Here is an 18,755-nt window from a genome sequence, read left to right as displayed (position 1 = left end):
ATTTTTTCAAGTCCTATTTAATTTGCTCTGCCTCTGATATTAGTTGCTATTAGTATTATCTATTACAGCAATGATATTTTCTGCTAAATCATTTTATAAAACATCATAAGTACCCAATAAGTATTTTTTGGTGATGGTTTGTTTTAAATTTGTAAAATCTCAATGAATATCATTTACATATTTTAGTCTTTCTAGTTCTTCTTTACTAAGGGTATTTTCAAGGTATGTTCTTTTACTTCCTGAAGGAGCAAATGATGTGAAAATCCTTCCAGGTCAAGCTGTTTGTCCTACTCCAGGGTGCCGAGGGATAGGCCATATCCGTGGTCCACGGTACTCAGGACATCACAGGTAAAATTTTTTCTTCTTTAAATTATTTCAGGGATAAATTAAAACATTATGCAGATTTGTAGCTATAAGTAGTATCATAAATGACTCTTGAGGCCAGACAGCTCCCTATCATACTGTCTTCTCTGTGTTCTTAAGGCCCTTTCTTGACATTTCCTGCTGTCTGCCAACCTCACCTTCCTAGAGCCTTCTTGGACTCCTGAGGACTTGCTCAGACCCATGTCATTCCCCAGCACCTCTGCTCTCTAACAGCTTTTTAAACAAGCACTCACTCCATAGGATACACTCACCACTCTGTGCCCCAGCCCTGTCCTGAATTTTCTCCACACAACTGTTGAGTCTTGCTTTCTTTAGAGAAATTCCAGAACCTCTTCCTTTTCCCCTTGTCCCTTCCCTATTTTTTCTCTATTTCTTATTCATTTGGAGATAATATAATTCTGTGAGAGTAGAAAATAATAAATGTGAAGTTATTTTGCAGAATATACCTGTGCTCTAAATATCCGATAATAAAATGAAGAAGATAGTGCTTCTAACAAAAAATAAGTACAAATAAATGTATATAAGTTCTTATTGCTTTTTATGTCCCTATCAATTGATAAATAATGTATAGTTGGATTATTAATATTGGTGACCCACTTACAGAATTTATAAATTAAAACAGAACAGAGTTTTCATCTAATTTGTCCAGTCACACAAATATATGAAACAAGTATCATAGAGAAGTATAAAGAGAAAATAATAAATCATATAATATGTGAAGCAAGAAAACACTTGTTTGAATAAAAGAGATTCTAATGGAAGCCCGTGTTTTATTAGGTGGTTGCAATTCTGGAAACAAGCGCTTGAAACATTTCTAAATAAATCAAAGCAAGTATTATTCTAAGAAATAATGGTAAACACTCCCAGACAGCATACATGAATGTTATATGTGTAAAATAATGTTAACACTGAAAAGAGCAGAAAACAATATAGTAGCCATAAAAAAAAGAAATAAATTGAAGACATATAGACATATTGGTGATTACTTGTGCACATGTGTAAGAGTCATAGATTATGAGAGTGGAGCTGGACCTGGTGGACACATTGTAGTATTGTATGAGGAAGAGAGAGTAGAAAACGTGGGGTGGGGGGAGAGAGAGAAAGAGAAGTGAACACATCATTGAGGGAGTGGTCTGTATTAGGTGAAGACCCTGTTGGAGTTGATAGAACCATTTTCCAGACCACTAGGGGTATGTGGCTACAGATAATCTTCCTCAGGCTTCTCATGTTGTGTGTGTGTTTTGTTTTTAACCCCAGAACTGTAAAGTCCAATATGGTAGCCACTAGTCATAGATGCCTGTTTAAATTAACAAATGAAATTAAATAAAAGTAAAACTTCAGGTTATTTTTGTCACACTAGCCACATTTCAAACACTCTGTAGCCACATGTGGCTACTGCCACACTGGACGGCACGGAAAGTTCCCTAAGACAGCCCTGAGGAGTTTACCGTGTTCTGCCTCTCGCAGTAGATTTTTGAGTGCAGGTTTCTCCAGATGAAGCCACTGGTCATCTTAGTGCCTCCCTCAAAACTTGAATCATTATTCTCAAAGTTAGTTAGATCATAACGTTGCGATTAGCCTGTCCATTAGCACTTTCTGGAGTTTACTCTGACATGGCACTGAGGCCAAAATAACAAGTACCACCCTGGACAGCTCCTTAAGATTGCCAGGGAGTTCACTTGAGGCCTCTTCTTCCACTTCATCACAGCTGACTTGCCTTCCACACTGTTCTTATTCTCCTCTCCCTACTTGGATTATGAAAACGTGAACAAAGTCACAGTGGGTATGCTCCACTTTGTTCCAGCAGCTTCCCTGAACTTTTCACATCCAGTGTGAGGTCAAATTGTTCTTACTTGTAGTATCTAATTACGAATAATATTGAGAATATCTGACATGATTTTTTCCATCAGATAGTCTTTACCAGTTGTCCTCAGAACTTCTGAAGAAATTAGAAGGATGTAAAAATAAAGAAGAGTTTAAAGAAAGGCATTCTATGACACTTAGGGAAAAAATGAAATACCAAACACACATGATTGTGAGAAGAATGGGACGTGTTAAGGGAACTTGAAGACACGAGGCATTATTCCTTCAGACCTCACAATTCACAGGGCTGCTCGAGGTGACATCTCTGTGGTTGGATCATGGCTCTTCCCCTGTCATAGACAATGTTATGGTACAGCAGGGCTCACATAAGTAAAAGCGTAATGATTCCATTATCTCAGAAAAGAAAAATAAAAAGCAGTGAGCGCATGTAATTAGCATCTCTCTAGAATGAAAAAGACTAAAATTAGACAACTGGATGTTTCTTGAACTTGCATTTTCATATAGAATTTATAAGGGATTTAAACCATCAGGTAAATAAATTCTAACTTACCTATGAAAAGAAGAACAGATAGATAGCTTTTATTTTATTTAACACTATTTTGTATTGAAGGAATGAAGATAAACTTCTTGGTGGAGTTGGTGGTGATTGTAAGGCAGTTTTTGGAGGGTGGAAGACAGGAGTAATCTTAGGTCTAGTATGTACTGAGTTTTTCTCTCTTGCTTTAATCATTTTCAGTAGCAGGCCTGTCTTTATCAAATTTAACTCTGAGGTGCTAGAGTTACTCTTTGACTGGTTATACACATTTTCAGTTAATACGCTGATTTTTTTTTAAGCCACCAGTTCTGTTTTCACTTTTGATTGTTACATTCTGAATGTCATTTACCAAGTTAGTCAATTTACTTATGTAACTATGTGTATAACTTAAGAATTTATTTAAATCCTCTTGTAATTAACTGGGCAAAAATTGTTTTGATATCATTCATAAATTTCTGGGGTTTGTTTTCATGTTATTTCTATTTTTGTAGTCTAAATTATATGTAGCTCTAAAAGATGAAAAATATTATTCTTTAGTATATATCTTTGGTGGTATCTGTTGAAAATATTACACACACACACACACACACACACACACGCACACACACGCCTAACCATACCTGCTAGAAATTTGCCATAGCACACCCATGGTTATCATTGTACATTTTGCTTCTTACATGTCATTGAGATGGTAAGGAAGATGTTAGAATTTTACAATATTGCTGCATTCTCTCAGAATCCCATTTGTACTATTATAATCATCTCTAGCTTGAGTTTCCTGATGCATTTTAATGAGTAGAACTTGCATATTACAAAATGAAAGTATTTTTTTCTCGTCATAGATTTGTACCTCTACCAAAGAGTCATCATTCTGTAAGATGCTTTTTACAGTGACTAGCCCAATAGATTATTAGGTAAATATTTTTACCTTTGAAAAAAATAAGAAAAAATAAAACCAGGAAACCCCCCCTCCAGTTCCACTAAGGCCTCCATGAAACAACTCAATTGGCTTCTGCTTCCAAAGCCTCTGGGAACACTTGGAAATATAGAGGTAGGCTTTAAGGAAGGTGGCAATTTCAATGGTTTTTCTATAAAATCCTCCCTGGCAGTGGAGTGCTTGCAAGTAGTGAATCTTGTTTTCACCATTCATGTCAGAATTTCTGATTCTGATTTTGAAGGTTTGGTGTTTTGAAAGGAAGTAAACAATCTTAAAATAAGTGACAGTGTCTTGTTTTGCACAGCTGACAAGGAGAACAGTGATATCAGGATATCGCTGAAGATGTCTGAAAATAATATATCACTTTAAGAAATCTGGTACACCCCTTCATGTCTTTTTTGGATGGATTTCAGACAGGTTTATTTTACTTTTCATTAAAATAGTAAAGGGGTTAATAATATTCGAATCTGTTTAGAGTTCATGTAGAATCTGCATAAATCATTATTTGAAAGAAATTGCATCAGTTCTTATCTGTATGAAAATAGGAATTTGGCACACAATTACAACACAATTTACATTTTATTTGAATTAATTTACATAGTGAAATGAAGTAGGTGTATTTGTTAACATAGAAATATTTAAAGATGACAATATTGGGACTATAAGATGTCAATTAACTTTTAAGCCAGAGTCCAAGATTGGACATGTTATTTTTTCTAAATGAGCAAAACTGACTTGGAAGATTTGATCTAATATTATGTCATAAAACAGACAAAGGTAATTTATTTCAGAACTAATAATTACATTCTTTACACAGAGATCCAGGTATTGTTACATGGAAGGACCTCGTGTCCTGGGGTTACTGTGTGGGATGCAGGACACACATTCCCAGTGTCACACCCTAAACAACACACATAGAAAAGGAGCATCCGTTGCTCAGCGATTAGGATGTCAGATAAATCTAAGCGGTTTCGGGTACTCTTCATGGAAGCTTCTAGCACAACTCAGCCTCTATTCATGACTCATTTGGAATTATTTTTTGCCAGCTCAAGAATAATGATGGAAATTATTTCAGGTGTTTTCTTTTCACACGTGCTGCCTGACGCATGCACGTGCGTGCATGCGTGCGTGCGTGCGTGTTGGTCTTTATTAATGTTTGAAGTTTCAAATTGGCCTGAGTCGGACTTCCAGACCTAGTTCTTACTATGAAACACGAGGCAAATTACCACGCTATTCTTAGCCTCAGTTTCCTCATCTGTAAACGGGAGGGCTTTGCAATTGAAAATGTTAAATTTCACTATGAGATTAGAAGAGGCATATGTCTTTATTCACTGTACGATATAGTATCATATTATTGAATATATAAAACTACAGGAAATGTAAGGAGAAACAGAATAATATTAAGAGGCTTTAACTCATCCATTTCAGACTATGGTAGATTATAAATAGGCAAAACAAATATGGATAAACAGAATCTGAATAACGTGATTTAAAAAAGAAAGATAGACTAAAAACAAAATAAACCTACTTAAAAGCACTTTTTGAAAATCAACTATTAGGCCATGGACAACTTAATAAATTCTGAAAACCAAAACAGTTCAGACCCATTCTTAGGTCAAATGCAATGAAATAAGAAATTGTTGAGGAAAAGCACCTAGAAGACATGCAAAAACACTCAGAAATGTCATTTAAGCAATCATAGGATCAAAGGAAAACCCAAATCTCAAATCTCAGAAAATCTAGATTTAGTTTAATGAGAACACTAAAAATATAAATGTTTGGGATATACTGTGTCTGTGTTCCAAGGTAAATTTGTATCCTACACAACAAGAAAGAAAGTATACTAATTAAATATTCCACTGGAAAAGTTATAAAAATTTTTAAAATGAATAGAAAAAGGAAAGAAATATTAAACTAAAAACTGAAATGAATGAATTGGAACACAGAAAAACAGTAAATGTGTTAGTATTCGAGAGTTGGTTTTTGAAACAAAACAACAATGCTACAACAGTTAACAATATGTCTCAGTACAATTGAGAAATGATCCCAGACAGTCCATGCAGCATTCTGAGAATTGGGCCTCCACTTACTGAAGGACTTAGAGGAACAGCTCTTGTATTTCTTACTCCATTGTTCTGCCTTTACATGAAATGGTTTGTTTTAAATCATTGATCTTTTTAATCAAGGCCTGAGAACTCCTTTGGTTTCTTTACCTCATAGACTTATTTCCTGTCATTCTTAGAAGTAGCTTTTCTTCTTCAAGGATGATGTTTCTTCCACTGTCTTCCTACTTCTAGGGTGGCTTTTGAGTGAACCCTCCCTGGTTGCACCGCAGTGTGACCTTGGAACACAAACTTCTCCATCTGGCCTCTGACCCATCTCAGCCCTGCTCTGGGTGGACTCAGACTCCTGCTTAGCTATCCCTGACCTCTCAAGCTTTTCTCAGCTGCAGTTGGACACATTTGGTGGTCCATTAATCAACACTTCTCCCCCGCCTCCTGCAGCAAGTGACCCTTGTGGGACCCTTTTCTCCATTCTTTAGTCCTCCAGGCTGAATTGGTTTCTTTGCAGGTTTGCTGAACAGCCATCTTCTTGGGCCTTACCTGCCTCCTGGAATTCCCTTTGCCTCCCTTCTGTTAGCTCCTTTATTTCTTGGATTCTGAGTCTTCTTTTGCCTGGTTTATTTTCTCCTAACTTTTGGGGATAGGATCTATGAGAGGTAGTTATGTATGAGTGTATGTATGCATGCATGTATGTATGTATGAATTATGTATGTATGTAATATAGCTAAATATGTTTTTTATCTCTCCTCAATCACAGTTTAGTTATGGATAGAATTCCAGTTATAAATCTTTTTCATCAGAACATTGAAAGCATTTCAAATTTTAATTTACAAAAAGGATTGTTCTGCCTCCCCCACCCTATGAATCTCATCTCCTGGACATTTTTTAGGACTTTCTCTTTGTCCCTTGTGTTCTGAATTGATCCTTATTCATTCATTGAGTCAATCTAGAAATTCGAGTCTTTTATTTCTGGGAAATGTTCCTGTAGTATTTCTTCAATTTCTATTTGTTCTGTTTGCTTTTTTGTATGTATGTGCTGATGCTTGGATTTTCTCTCCTAGTTTTAAGCTTCTTATCTTCTCTCCTATGGAATATTTCCTCTACTTTGTCTTCCAGTCCTTTGATTGAAGCTTTTAATTGTACAGTGATTTTTTTTTTCAGTTTCTGAGAATGCTTCCTTATTCTCTGATTTATTTTTTTACTGCATCCTGTTCTTATTTGATAGATCATGTGTGTCTTTTTTTAAACTCTGACAGTGATTAAAGCTGTTGTTTTCCTGCTCCCTACATCAGCTTTTTTCCCAAGGTACTTGTGTTTTGATTTGTTTTGTTGTTTTGTTTTGTTTTTGGTTAGATTGGTCGGTTGCTTTCTATCATGAAAGGCGTTTCTCAAATCCTGGCAGTCTTTCTCTGCATTCACAGAGCGAGGCACTTTCTCAAATCCTGGCAGTCTTTCTCTGCATTCACATGTGAGAGCGAGGCAGCAGAAAGCTGGTCCACTTGAGGCCTGCCAGCTGGTAAACTCTGTGGACTGTAGTCAGGGAGGGACTTGGCCAACAGCAAGGAGCCCCTGGTCACCAGCAGTGGGCCTCTTCTTCCGAGTAAGCTTCTTCCAGCAGAGACAATACTTCCAAATTTTTCCTGGTGTGTCTTTATGACATCCTCTCTCTCAGACTCTTGGCTCTCAGCTTATCTGTTTTTCTGTGTTGACTTCTTTTATCTGCTATCATTTCTTTTCTTGTGTTTTGTCTTTATGCATTTATACCCTTTCTTTCATTTATTTTTTCTGTAGGGAGAGAAAGGATTTATTATCAAGGAGAAAGGATAAATTCAGATTTTCAATCTGCCATATTTTCTCTAACTTATTTTTAAAACTTTGTTTATGCCTCAAATAATAATTCAGCTATAGTATATGACTTTATTTCTAACTCTCTGTAGTTGTTCTATCTTGTCATGATAGTACCTTCTTCTTGATATACGTAGAACATAAAAGATTTTGTGTAATGGCTTTTTGTTTAGTTTAGCTCTGTAAATTTTAGGAATTTATAATCGCTGATTGGAATAGTATACTCAAAGGAGTCTCAAAGGCATGGTTTTCATTTTATATTCATAGTAGTTCTTATATTATTGTCATCTTCAGTTAAAACTTTCATCATTTCAAGAGAGTACCTTAATGACATTTGTTTACATTTATCTGATTCCTTTGTCACTTGGCTTGTCATTTTCTTTGATTTTATGTTACTACATAGTGAAATTGAACTGGGTGGAAATTTAAAAAGAAACTTGCAGATATATTTTTACTTTAATAAGTAAAAGAAAAAAGAGTATCTGACTTTAGATAACACTTTTAATTCTCAAAATGATATGATTAATTATACAATTTAGTTAAAGCTTTGATGAAGTAACAAAAGATTGGCCATGGGCCTTAAGTCACTTTAACACATTACTATAAAATTCTCGAAGGTTAGTGTCTGATTTTACTGAACTGGGAAATAATTATGTGAGTTCTATGTTTTTCTCCTACTTTTAAGGAAGATTTCATATGAAATGCTTAGTTTTATAGCAACTGCAGCATTGTTGTCCAAAGATACTATATTCTTTGACACATTCTAAGGATTTTATTAATTACAAAATTCCAAATTATATGAATTACCAAGACTGTAGAAACTGTACCTTATTATGATGAAAGCAGACGTGGCTTTGGTTTATTTTTGTGTGAGAATTGTTTATATCAATTAACAGGAAACCAAAATGCTAATACCTGGTAATTTTAAATCACCTTATAAACCAAAATCAAAGTAAAATATAGACAAAATTGATTCTTAAAAATTAAAAATATTGCCATGCACATTATTTAAAAATTGATACCATTTTATTACAAAATTAGTCCACAGTCAATAAAGATATTTTGGATGATACATGGAAATATTCAAAAATAAATAAAAAACAGTCATACTCCAACTACAAAGTTATATGTTTCATTTTTTAAGGCTTACATCTGTTTCAGTTTTTAGGCTTTTTTTCCACGTGTATACATATATATTTTTCTGTGAATAAACTCAGACAGGAAATAGGATTTTTTGTTAGTTTTCAATAAAATATCTAGTAATTCCTTGTGTTGTTAGTAATTTCTCAGATACATTAATGAGATATTATTTTATACATAAGTTTCATGACCATTCTGTCTTTATGTTATGGATCCTATTTAGTTGGAAATGACTGTGTCCTAATTTTTCCTTCTTCTCTGTATTGTCTCATATTAAGAGTGCCAAACAGATTTTTTTTGAGTGTTCTGAAAATCTGCTTGTTCCATTATTTTTAGCCTTTCCTGTCATTTTATTTAGGTATGCTTTTTGTCAAAAGCATATAAATGTCTTAAAATAAAATCTCATCTAAGAGTCTTTTCCTGTTATTAACGGTTTGACCTATTTGCAATTATTGTTGTAATTATATAAATTGTACATATCCCAACTTGTTTTATGCCGTAAATGTTTTGTTATTGTTTTTTTTACAGTGGTGATAGGGCACCATTTCCCCCTACCTTTCTTGTTCCCTACCTTCCTTCTTTCCTTCTTTTCTTTCTCTCCTTCCTTCCTTCCAGAACATTCTGTGTATGGATAACTTCTAGTTAAGAAGGAAGGCTTTTAATCTAATGGTTATTCTAAAGTTTTTCAGATTCATTCCTAAACCTACATTTACTTAACTATCAAAATCAAAGTCATTAGAAGAACATTAATCTTTGGCTTTCTTTTGTGAAACTTGAAATGCTAAATGCTCTTCCCCACTCCCCACCCTCCAATCCAACATGCCCACTTGTATTAATTGAATTTGAGATTATATGCCTTACTATTGTCTCTCCAGTTTTGAAGTGATAGAAACCAGCTACTCTTGGAAAGAAAAAAAATAGACAAACAATTTGCAATCATATTTAAAACAACAATGCACATTTATTTCTATATATTTTACTGGTTCCAGTGGTGACCTCAGTCCTTTCCAGCCACAATTTCCTCATTTCTTGAGTTAACATATTTTATTCCTTGTTATGGCAAGTTGTTTTAAAGGTTTGTTTTAATGTCTGTGGTGCCTGAATATTACGTTTAAAATCTTTGCACATCAGAGAATGCATCTCACCCATGAGGAATTTGAGAGCAGATGGATGTTTTAAGCCCAGACCTTCTTCTTTCAGAGTTCCATCTGTGTTGCTTCATATCCTATTCTACTTTTTATTGTGATGTTGGCAAAATCTAATGCCCATCCAACTGATGTTGGCAAAGTCTAATGCCTGTCCAACTGATGGTCCTTCAGTGGTAGCCTGCCTTCCTTTAATCAAGGTTTCTATAGAATATCTTTGTATCTTTAGACATATATATAATACTTAAAACTTCCCCTTTATATGTCTAGATATTGTTTTCTTTTCATTGAGTTTACCTCTAATACTATATTCTCGCACAGTTTTTAGGGCAAAGTCTTCCACATCAGATCATTTTTTCTTCAGGCATTTTTTCAAGTTCTGTTTGTATTCTAACTGTTTTTCTCTTCAAAATTCTATTAAATGACGTTGGATCCTCTCCATCAGTCCTTCATGTCTCTCATCTTTTCACTCATCATGTTCAGTTCTTCCTTTCCCTCTGAGCATCTGGGAAATCACTTGAATGTGTGTTCTAAGTGGCTGATTGGATCTTCTGTGCCTCCTCTCCTGAGATCCTTTACTGTGGTGATCACATCAACCTCCTTACAAGCTCTCCTGGTCTCTCTTGTTTCTTACCATCTCTATCCCCACTAACTACCTTAAGTGTCTCTGCTTTGTATCTGAAATGTCTCCCAGGTATCATAGGAGATATTCCAGATACAAAGGTCTTTGTTGATCATAACACATAAACATCCCTGCAGTGAAAAGTATCCTTTCTCCATTTTTTTTTTCAAAATAAAAAGTTTCAAATGGGCTTAGCCCTAATGAAAAGGAATTTAAGAATATTCCTTATAATTTCAGATGATTAGACAAGGGTAAATTCACATCATCTCTGGGCTTCCATTTTTTTTTTTTTTATCTGGAAAACAAGACGATTGGACTAGGCGACTTCTCATTTCCTTTTCAGTTATAGTATCTATGATATTGATTACTCTAAGAGATATTTATTAGGATAATTCTCTTAAGCTCTACAGCATACTTCTTGGACAGAACTTATTTCAATTACAGTTAACTTACTCTGTTTATTAAAATATAAATATCTTAAGTTCAGGATCTGTATTCCAAATGTAAGGCGCATGATTGCAAAATTATTGCTAGCAAAAAGGGACTGCGTTGGAATAACCCTTTACTAAAGATAACTCAAGAATCAAGATTAACAATCCTTCCATTAGCTACTAGGCATAGGAAAAATTTGAATTCTGTACTTGACTTGCTGTGATTTCCTAGACTTACTCAAATTGTTGAAGAATTTGTCTTAGCTAATCTGAATGCATGGGAAACTCAGTAATGTGAATTAAAATGGATTATTTTTTCAAGAGATAACATCCCTAAACATAGGAAGTTTGTCACTCTGTACAGTTTTTTTTTTTTCTTATAGATAAATTAAGCTTAAATATATCATTCATTTGGAGACTCTGTTTTTTAAATTTTTGGATAAACACAGTTATAAAATGCTGATGGCTAAAATCCAAGGAGATAATGTAGTCAGAGCCAGTCTGCCTTTTGTGACTGTAGATAATGTTGATAGTAAAACTTACAGTCATGCATCTCATAATATTTCGGTCAACAAAGGACGACAAATACAGTAATAGTCACATAAGAGTATAATGGAAAAATTCCTATTGCCAAGTGACATCATAGCCATTGTAATACCATAGCACAATGCATTACTCACATATTTGTGGTGATGCTAGTTTATACTGAACTGCCAGTTATATAGATGTGTAGCACATACAATTATGTACAGTACATAATACTTAATAATAAATTACTGTTACTGATTTATATATTTACTGTGTTCTTTATCATGATTTTAGAGTGTACTCTTTCTACTTATAAAAAAAAAAAGAAGTTTGCTGTAAAATAGGATGCTATGTTATGCCGGCAGCCGCCTCGTACATCTTGTGTTTACTAAGTCTCTTGATTGCATCATTTCTCTTGTGCTTGATTTAACCTGATGTTATTTTGTACAGTAACGTACTGTACAGGCTTGTGGTATTAGGAGCAATTAGCTATACCATATAGCCTAGGTGTGTAGTAGGCTATACCATCTGGGTTTGTGCAAGTGTGCTTCCTCTTTGATGTTCACACAATGATGGAATTGCCTTATGATGCATTTCTCAGAACGTATCCCTTCATTAAGCAGTGCGTGACTATTTACGGAAGTTACTTATAGTGCAAACAATAGAGTGGACTAAGTTTTGTACAAAATTTTAATGTTGATGTTTTTCCATTGACAGGAGTTTATTATACAAGATAATAGCAATCATAATAATATGTTATAACATATATGTTATAGTTAACCATCTACAAAATATTTTCTCATGTATTATCTTGTTTAATTCACAGAGCAGCCTTACAGCATAAGTTTTATTACCCTTATTTTACAAATCAAAAAAAGTGAGTCTTAGACAAATTCTGTCTTTTCATCATGGCACAGCTAGTAAGTTGCTGATTTTAAACTAAATGTTTCTATTTATCTGCTACTCTTTCTCCTACTGGCAGATACATATATGGAATTGAAGTGGTAGTTGAAATTATGTCTCTCACTTGTAGATTAGAAAGATTTAAGATCAGAAAGGGAAATTGACACTAAACTATGCATAAACCAAACACCTGGATAATCACCTGATAAGGAGACAGTAAATGAAAGTTTTCTCACTCAAGACAAAGGAGATGGATTCCTTTCAAACTATAAACTTTTGATTTTCAGCTCCAAAATACACATGCACTCATTCTCTCTCTCTCTCTCTCTCTCTCACACACACACACACACACACACACACACGCACAGAGAGAGAGAGACTGACTCTTAGCAACCAGGAAGTAGCAGGTGACCTAGGAGAACAGGGGGGTCTCTTGATCCAGCGTAAGAGTTTCAAGAAGTGTCCTAGAACACACCAATGTGTGTGTGTGTGTGTGTGTGTGTGAGAGAGAGAGAGAGAGAATGACTCCTAAAGACACCTGTAGTTGTTACTCATAATTTGTAATAGAAAATAAAGAAGAAATAAGCTGCGTGAATGTCTGATTCCACTTTGGTGTATAGAGCTGTTAAAGTACTCCTTATAAAACATGAACTATGAATAAGAAACTAGCAAATCATGCTAAGTGAAATGAGAGAGAGAAAGACTGATATAATTTTACTTATATGTGAAACCTAAAACAAACAAACAGATGAATAAACAAAACAAAATAGACACAGACCCATAGACATAGAGAACAAACTGATGGTCGACAAAGGGGCAGGAGAGAAAGAGAGAGATGGGTGAAATGAAAAAAAATGAGATAAAATAGAGACTTACAAATTAGAAACCTGAATAAAGGTTTTGTTATGAAAATATTAGAAATGATTATTTTAATTATCCCTTTGTCTCGATTATTTTCATTTTGGTGATAAATACAGCATTATACTCCAATTTCTGCTATTATAATTCAGTGCCAACATATGTCCGATTTAATATTTATTTGTCTGTCTTTATGTGGAGCCAGATATAAGAAGTGTATTGCCTATTTTTAAGAACTAGCTGTTATTACTGAATTTTCCGGATTCCTCAGTGATAACAGTGGGTACAATTGAGGATGGTTTAGGATTGTATTAGGAATGCCATAGTAATAATGGAAAGCAAATAATGTGATGCTATGTGACTACAAATGATTATGCTGATTACTAAAATAGACACAATGGCATTGACCTCTGTTATAATAAGGCATGCTGCGAAAGGTTCAAATATGAACAGAGAACAAATAATCCTGCGTGTAATAAATGGATTTTGATCCTAGAGGCCTTTTATGAAATGTCGTAGGCATCTATTATGTAATAAGTGCCAAATATCATTTTTAGAGTTTTAACAATTTTATTCTAGGTTAAATGCCCAACAGAAATGTGTGCATAAGATCACTAAAATACTTGTACCAGAATGTTTGTAGCAGCACCATTTATAATAGCCCAAACCTAAATCTACCCAAATGCCCATCCACCAAGAATGGATAAATTGTGACCTCTTCACACAGTGGCTACTGTATGATGAGGAGAACAAACAGGCTGCAGTACACATAACAACGTGGATACAGCTCACAAACATAGCATTGACGGAAATGTTTGAGCTGAATACATATAGTAAATACCGAATGATTCCATTAATGTAGGGTACAGAGACAGGCAAAATTTACTACTATGTAAAAATCCAGGATGTGATTACTCGTAAGGGGAATGGATGGAAGAGAGAGGTAATGGAGGGACTTCTGGGGTGATCTTTTTCTTGTGAGGAGTGTGTTCAGTTTGTGACCAGAAATTATAATCTATGCATTCTGTGTGTAAGGCCTTCTTCAATTAAAAAAATTTGCAAAAACTTACAAGAATATTGAAGTACCCTTCCTAGCTAACATTACTCACAGGTTTCTACAGGTTGACCCTCTACGTTTGGTAGATCTAGCGGCAGTGTGATGTAACACCAAGCTAGGGGGAAGCCCTCCAGTCTCTCCTACCTCTCCATAGAAATCTGTTTCCAGGGGAAACAACCAATCCAGTGCAAAGGTTGTGACTGACCAAACCCAGGCATCTGGGCATCTTGACCAACTAAGGGGGCAGCTGACTAGCTTACAAGGCTTTTTACCCTTACTGAGGCCTGTGAATCACAGTTTAGTGAGGTTCAAAATGCACCTGTGCTATTTTAAACCTGTTGGGGTTTCACAGTCTGCAGGAATCAGTTTAGGTTTTGATCTGCTTCACATGTCTCTGTCATGGATTGAAAATAAACAAACAGAACAGACTAAAATGATGAAATCTCCTTGAGTTAGGAATTAGGAGCCCTTTCAGCCTTATGTTCTGGAGTACCATTACCCAGCTATTGGCCTCTATAAAACTTAAATTGGGTGGGGTAGAGAGATGACTTTTCCTTCCATGAGACAACAGGTCCTGCAGAGGCATATCAGGATAATGAAAGTTGACCTTAAATTCCTTCTAGTAAAATTTATATTTTATGAAAAACCAAGTTTTTTCCTGGAATGAAGTCTGGCATACATACATCTTCCACACATATGAAAGAGGCATGAAGTCTTCTGGCAAATAATATTTGGCTCAGCTTCTGCACTGTTTAAACTAGATTGTAAAATAGATGATAAAATCTTAGGAAGAACAAAATAGCATGTACTGCTGCCTTTGAGTATTCCCCGAACGGTGACCCACATGTGCACAAGCCCGGCACCCTGCCTCTCTCTCATCTCCCTGCCCACACATTGATCTAAACATTTTTTTTAATTAACTAAGAACCATGTTTTGGTGAGCAGCAAACTGATGTTACATCCTGAGCATGCACCGTTTATGCGCCACCTGCCTATGGTTAACTGTTTCCGTGGCTCTGAAATCTCCACAATCATTGTCCTTTTTGACACTAGCTCCAAACAGGTTCTAAATTTTGTTCACATATGTAAGTGCTAAGAATTCCAGCGCAGTATCCCTAGCTATCATATTTCTAAAAAATTAAGCTAGCGGCTGTTGGCAAAAAATAAAAAGCAGTGTGCTCACTTTCATTTTCTGTGACTTAATATAATTAATAAATAATATGGTTGGTGACTGGTGGAAATTCAATGATGAGCTGGCTTTATGCCACTCCAGTAGAGGTATAGATCAGCCTTGTAAAGGAGGTTCTTGGAAGAGAAGGATGCTATTCTGGTAACAAAACAAACTGTGCCAGGTTCATTAGGAAGTACTGTGTATAAATTTAAATATGTAACTGTACCTTGAGGTGAACATTTGTGCGAAATGATTGAAGTCTTGCTCTTTTGTAATACATGAAAACAAATGGCAAGCCCCTGGAAGAACAAAGCTCTTGATGTTCATTTAATCACTTACTTCTGGTGTTACTTAACCATATTTAGAAATAAGACCACATACGTGGCCAGTGAAATTTTCATGTGTCTTAAGGGTTTCTTTTTAATGGAATAGCTAAGAACTTCAAAGAAAAACATTAGAAATTTATGACTTAAAAGTAGTTAAAATTTGCATTTACATCTTCAATGAAAGATTTATGTCTTTAACAAAAATATATCATCTGTAATGGCTTATGTTCCTTTTCTCATATACTTTTCATCCTTTCATTGAACAAGCACTTATTTTATGCCCTTTATATGCCCAGCATTGTGTTAGATATAAGATCTGTTCCTGTTTTTAGAAGGTCACAGTCTAGGGAAGGAGATGAATGATACCTATAATGTTAATTAAATGGTATAAGAATGATATGTTTGGGAAGTTATGTATGAGTGGTCATATGAGGGTCTCTTGATCTAGCCTAAGAGTTTCAAGAAGTGTCCTAGAAAAGGTGATATCATCCCTGAGTCCTGAAGGATGAGTAAGACTTAACTAAGCAAAGGGGTAAAGAAGGGATATTCCAGCAAGGAGTAGCTGAGACGTAAAACAAATGTGCATGTGTGTGTACACGTGTGCTTGTGTGTGTGTGTGTGTGCGCGCATATGTGTGTGTGTGTGTATGCATGCACACGTGTGATTGCACTTAATTTCAAATACCTAGATCTTGGAATTGGGTGGTGATGAAGGGTGGCAGATGAGACTGATGAAGTGAACAGTGCCTCTTCCATTGCTATCCTAAACCTTTCCAACCTTTCCTGGCATGGGCCTTTATAGCCTCTCAGCTAGGAGGTTGAGAATACAGATATTTCATCTTGCATTCATGTCTGAGCCCATGCAGCATTGTGTTCTTGGATGGTGTTGCAACCTGTGATGGTGGCTGACCAGTGCCCTTTATAAGCACATCTGATATAGTAAATGTAAGAGCTAGATTTTTCTTCTCGTATTACTAATGCAGAGTATTTGACATTCTTTCTGTGAGTTTACTCAGCATTCTTCAGCTTGTTCAGGATATCGACATGGAGAATACATCTTTTCTAACAATGCATTGTGGTTTCGTTGTTAACAATCCTTTGAGACATTTTTAATGACACTTTGTAATTGGGTTTCTGGGTTGGTTTTTTTTTTTTTTTTTTTTTGGACAGAAAAGGATTTTGGTATATAATGCTATATGTAATTATCACAACAAATGTTTTACAGTAGATATCTCCATTTTATAGATGAGGAAACTCTGGTTGGTTTGGGAGCATCAGCCATCCTACTGGTTACCAGTAAGTGGCAGAGCTGGAGTTTGAATATAGATTATTTGAGGTCATCATTACACTAAGTACTGTCTCCTTCCTCTGCTGTTAAACTGAAGATACCTATGGCTGCTGAAGAAATTCTACACCCAGGTGCTGTGTCCCCAGTGCCCTTCAGCCACACACACTGGGGGCTTACAGTCAGGCCTGCTCGGGCTCAACATTCTCTGGGAACTCTGGGAACTTCTCTAACTGTAGCTATTTCATATAATCTCTATCTTCCTCCCCTTCCCTATTCCACCTCTTCTGCTCTCTTCTCTAGACTGACCTCAGCTCATCCTTCACTGAAAAAATAACCATCTGGTAATAATTCCTTCCCTTTCACAGAACAGAGGAATCCTTCTCCTGTTCACTGCCCATCTCTGAAGCTCACCCTGCCCTTTGTTACCCATCCACCTATAAATCAGTCTTTTCCTTTCTAATGGCATCTTCCCCACAACACCTAAACATACTTTTAGTATATCTTTGCAAAGGAAAACTATGCAGCAGAGAAAATGAACAGACTACAACCAAACACAGGGATGCGCATGAATCTCACAAACATTATGTTAAGTGAGGAAGCAATGCCAGAACAATACAAATAGCATCATGCAAATGATATAAAGTCTACAACTGGCAAAACCAAGCACTATTTTATAGGGACACATGCACAGCTGATAAGACTATAAATAAAAGCAAAGAAATGATAGAGGGAAGGTGGGATGGGCAAGGGGACACTAGGGACTTTTGTAATGCTGGCAGTGTTCTTGGCCATGATGATGGATATGTGAGTATTTGATTTATAATTGTATTTTAAATGGAATGCATATGTATTTTGCCCTTATATTGGGGTTATATCCAACAAAAAGAATAAAAATTTAGACATACCCAAATCTCTCATATTAAATAAAATCATTTTTCAACTCAAGTCTCTCTATAACTTTTTCCATGCCCCCCTCTTCACCTGCAGACATCCTGAGGAGTAATGTTTCTCCCTGCCCTTTATCCCAGAATACTCTGAGAGGCGGTATGCCCCCCACCTGCCCCTCCAGCACTACTTGGCATCTTGTCATATGGCTTCTGGCTGCAGCACCCACTGACTGTTCTCCTAGGTCACCTGCTACTTCCTGGTTGCTAAGCCCTGTGGTCATTTCTAAATTTTCATAGGTCCTGCTTTTCTGCAGCACTATTGGTATTTATTTCTCTCTCATTTCACTGCTCCTTTAGTTATTACCCACCTCTCTTTGCCTGGTTTCCATGATATTGCCTCATCTTTCTCTTTCTCCTTAGTCTTCCTTGTCAGTTTCTTCGTCGACCTACTGTTAAAATGCTCTTCTTCAGGGTCCTTCCTAAGACTTCTGCTTTCCTCACTCCACTTCGGAGACTCTTAACACTGGCTGTAGAGAGAATCACCAGGGAAGCTTTGTACAAACACTGATGTCTGGGCCCTACCTCCTAGAGATTCTGACTTTACTGAACAATGTAGGACCCAGGTGTCAAAGTTGCTTTAAAGTCCTCCAAGTGGTTTTAACATGCCTGGGGTCTAAAAACCACTTCTTTTCTCCTCCTTACTCAGCAAACTCTCTTTGGGTCATTTCATGGCTTCATGTGTTACCATAACTTCAATGACATCTAAATGTTCATGGTTTCCAATAGATACTTCCAGCCTGAGGTAGAGACCT

At 35.9% G+C, this 18,755-nt stretch overlaps 1 protein-coding gene across 1 annotated transcript in view; it reads left to right on the top strand.

Annotated features, from left to right (window-relative positions):
* Positions 1-18,755, top strand: part of L3MBTL4 (L3MBTL4, histone methyl-lysine binding protein) — a 244,485-nt gene that overhangs the window by 95,994 nt on the left and 129,736 nt on the right. The window contains 1 exon segment of the mRNA XM_006920119.1: positions 246-348. Coding sequence (XP_006920181.1) covers positions 246-348 — 103 coding nt within the window.

This window comes from Pteropus alecto, unplaced genomic scaffold (assembly GCF_000325575.1).
Source record: "Pteropus alecto unplaced genomic scaffold, ASM32557v1 scaffold146, whole genome shotgun sequence".
NCBI lineage: Eukaryota > Metazoa > Chordata > Mammalia > Chiroptera > Pteropodidae > Pteropus > Pteropus alecto.
The sequence above is the reverse complement of the archived record's forward strand: the minus strand, read 5'-3'. Positions and strand labels throughout refer to the sequence as shown.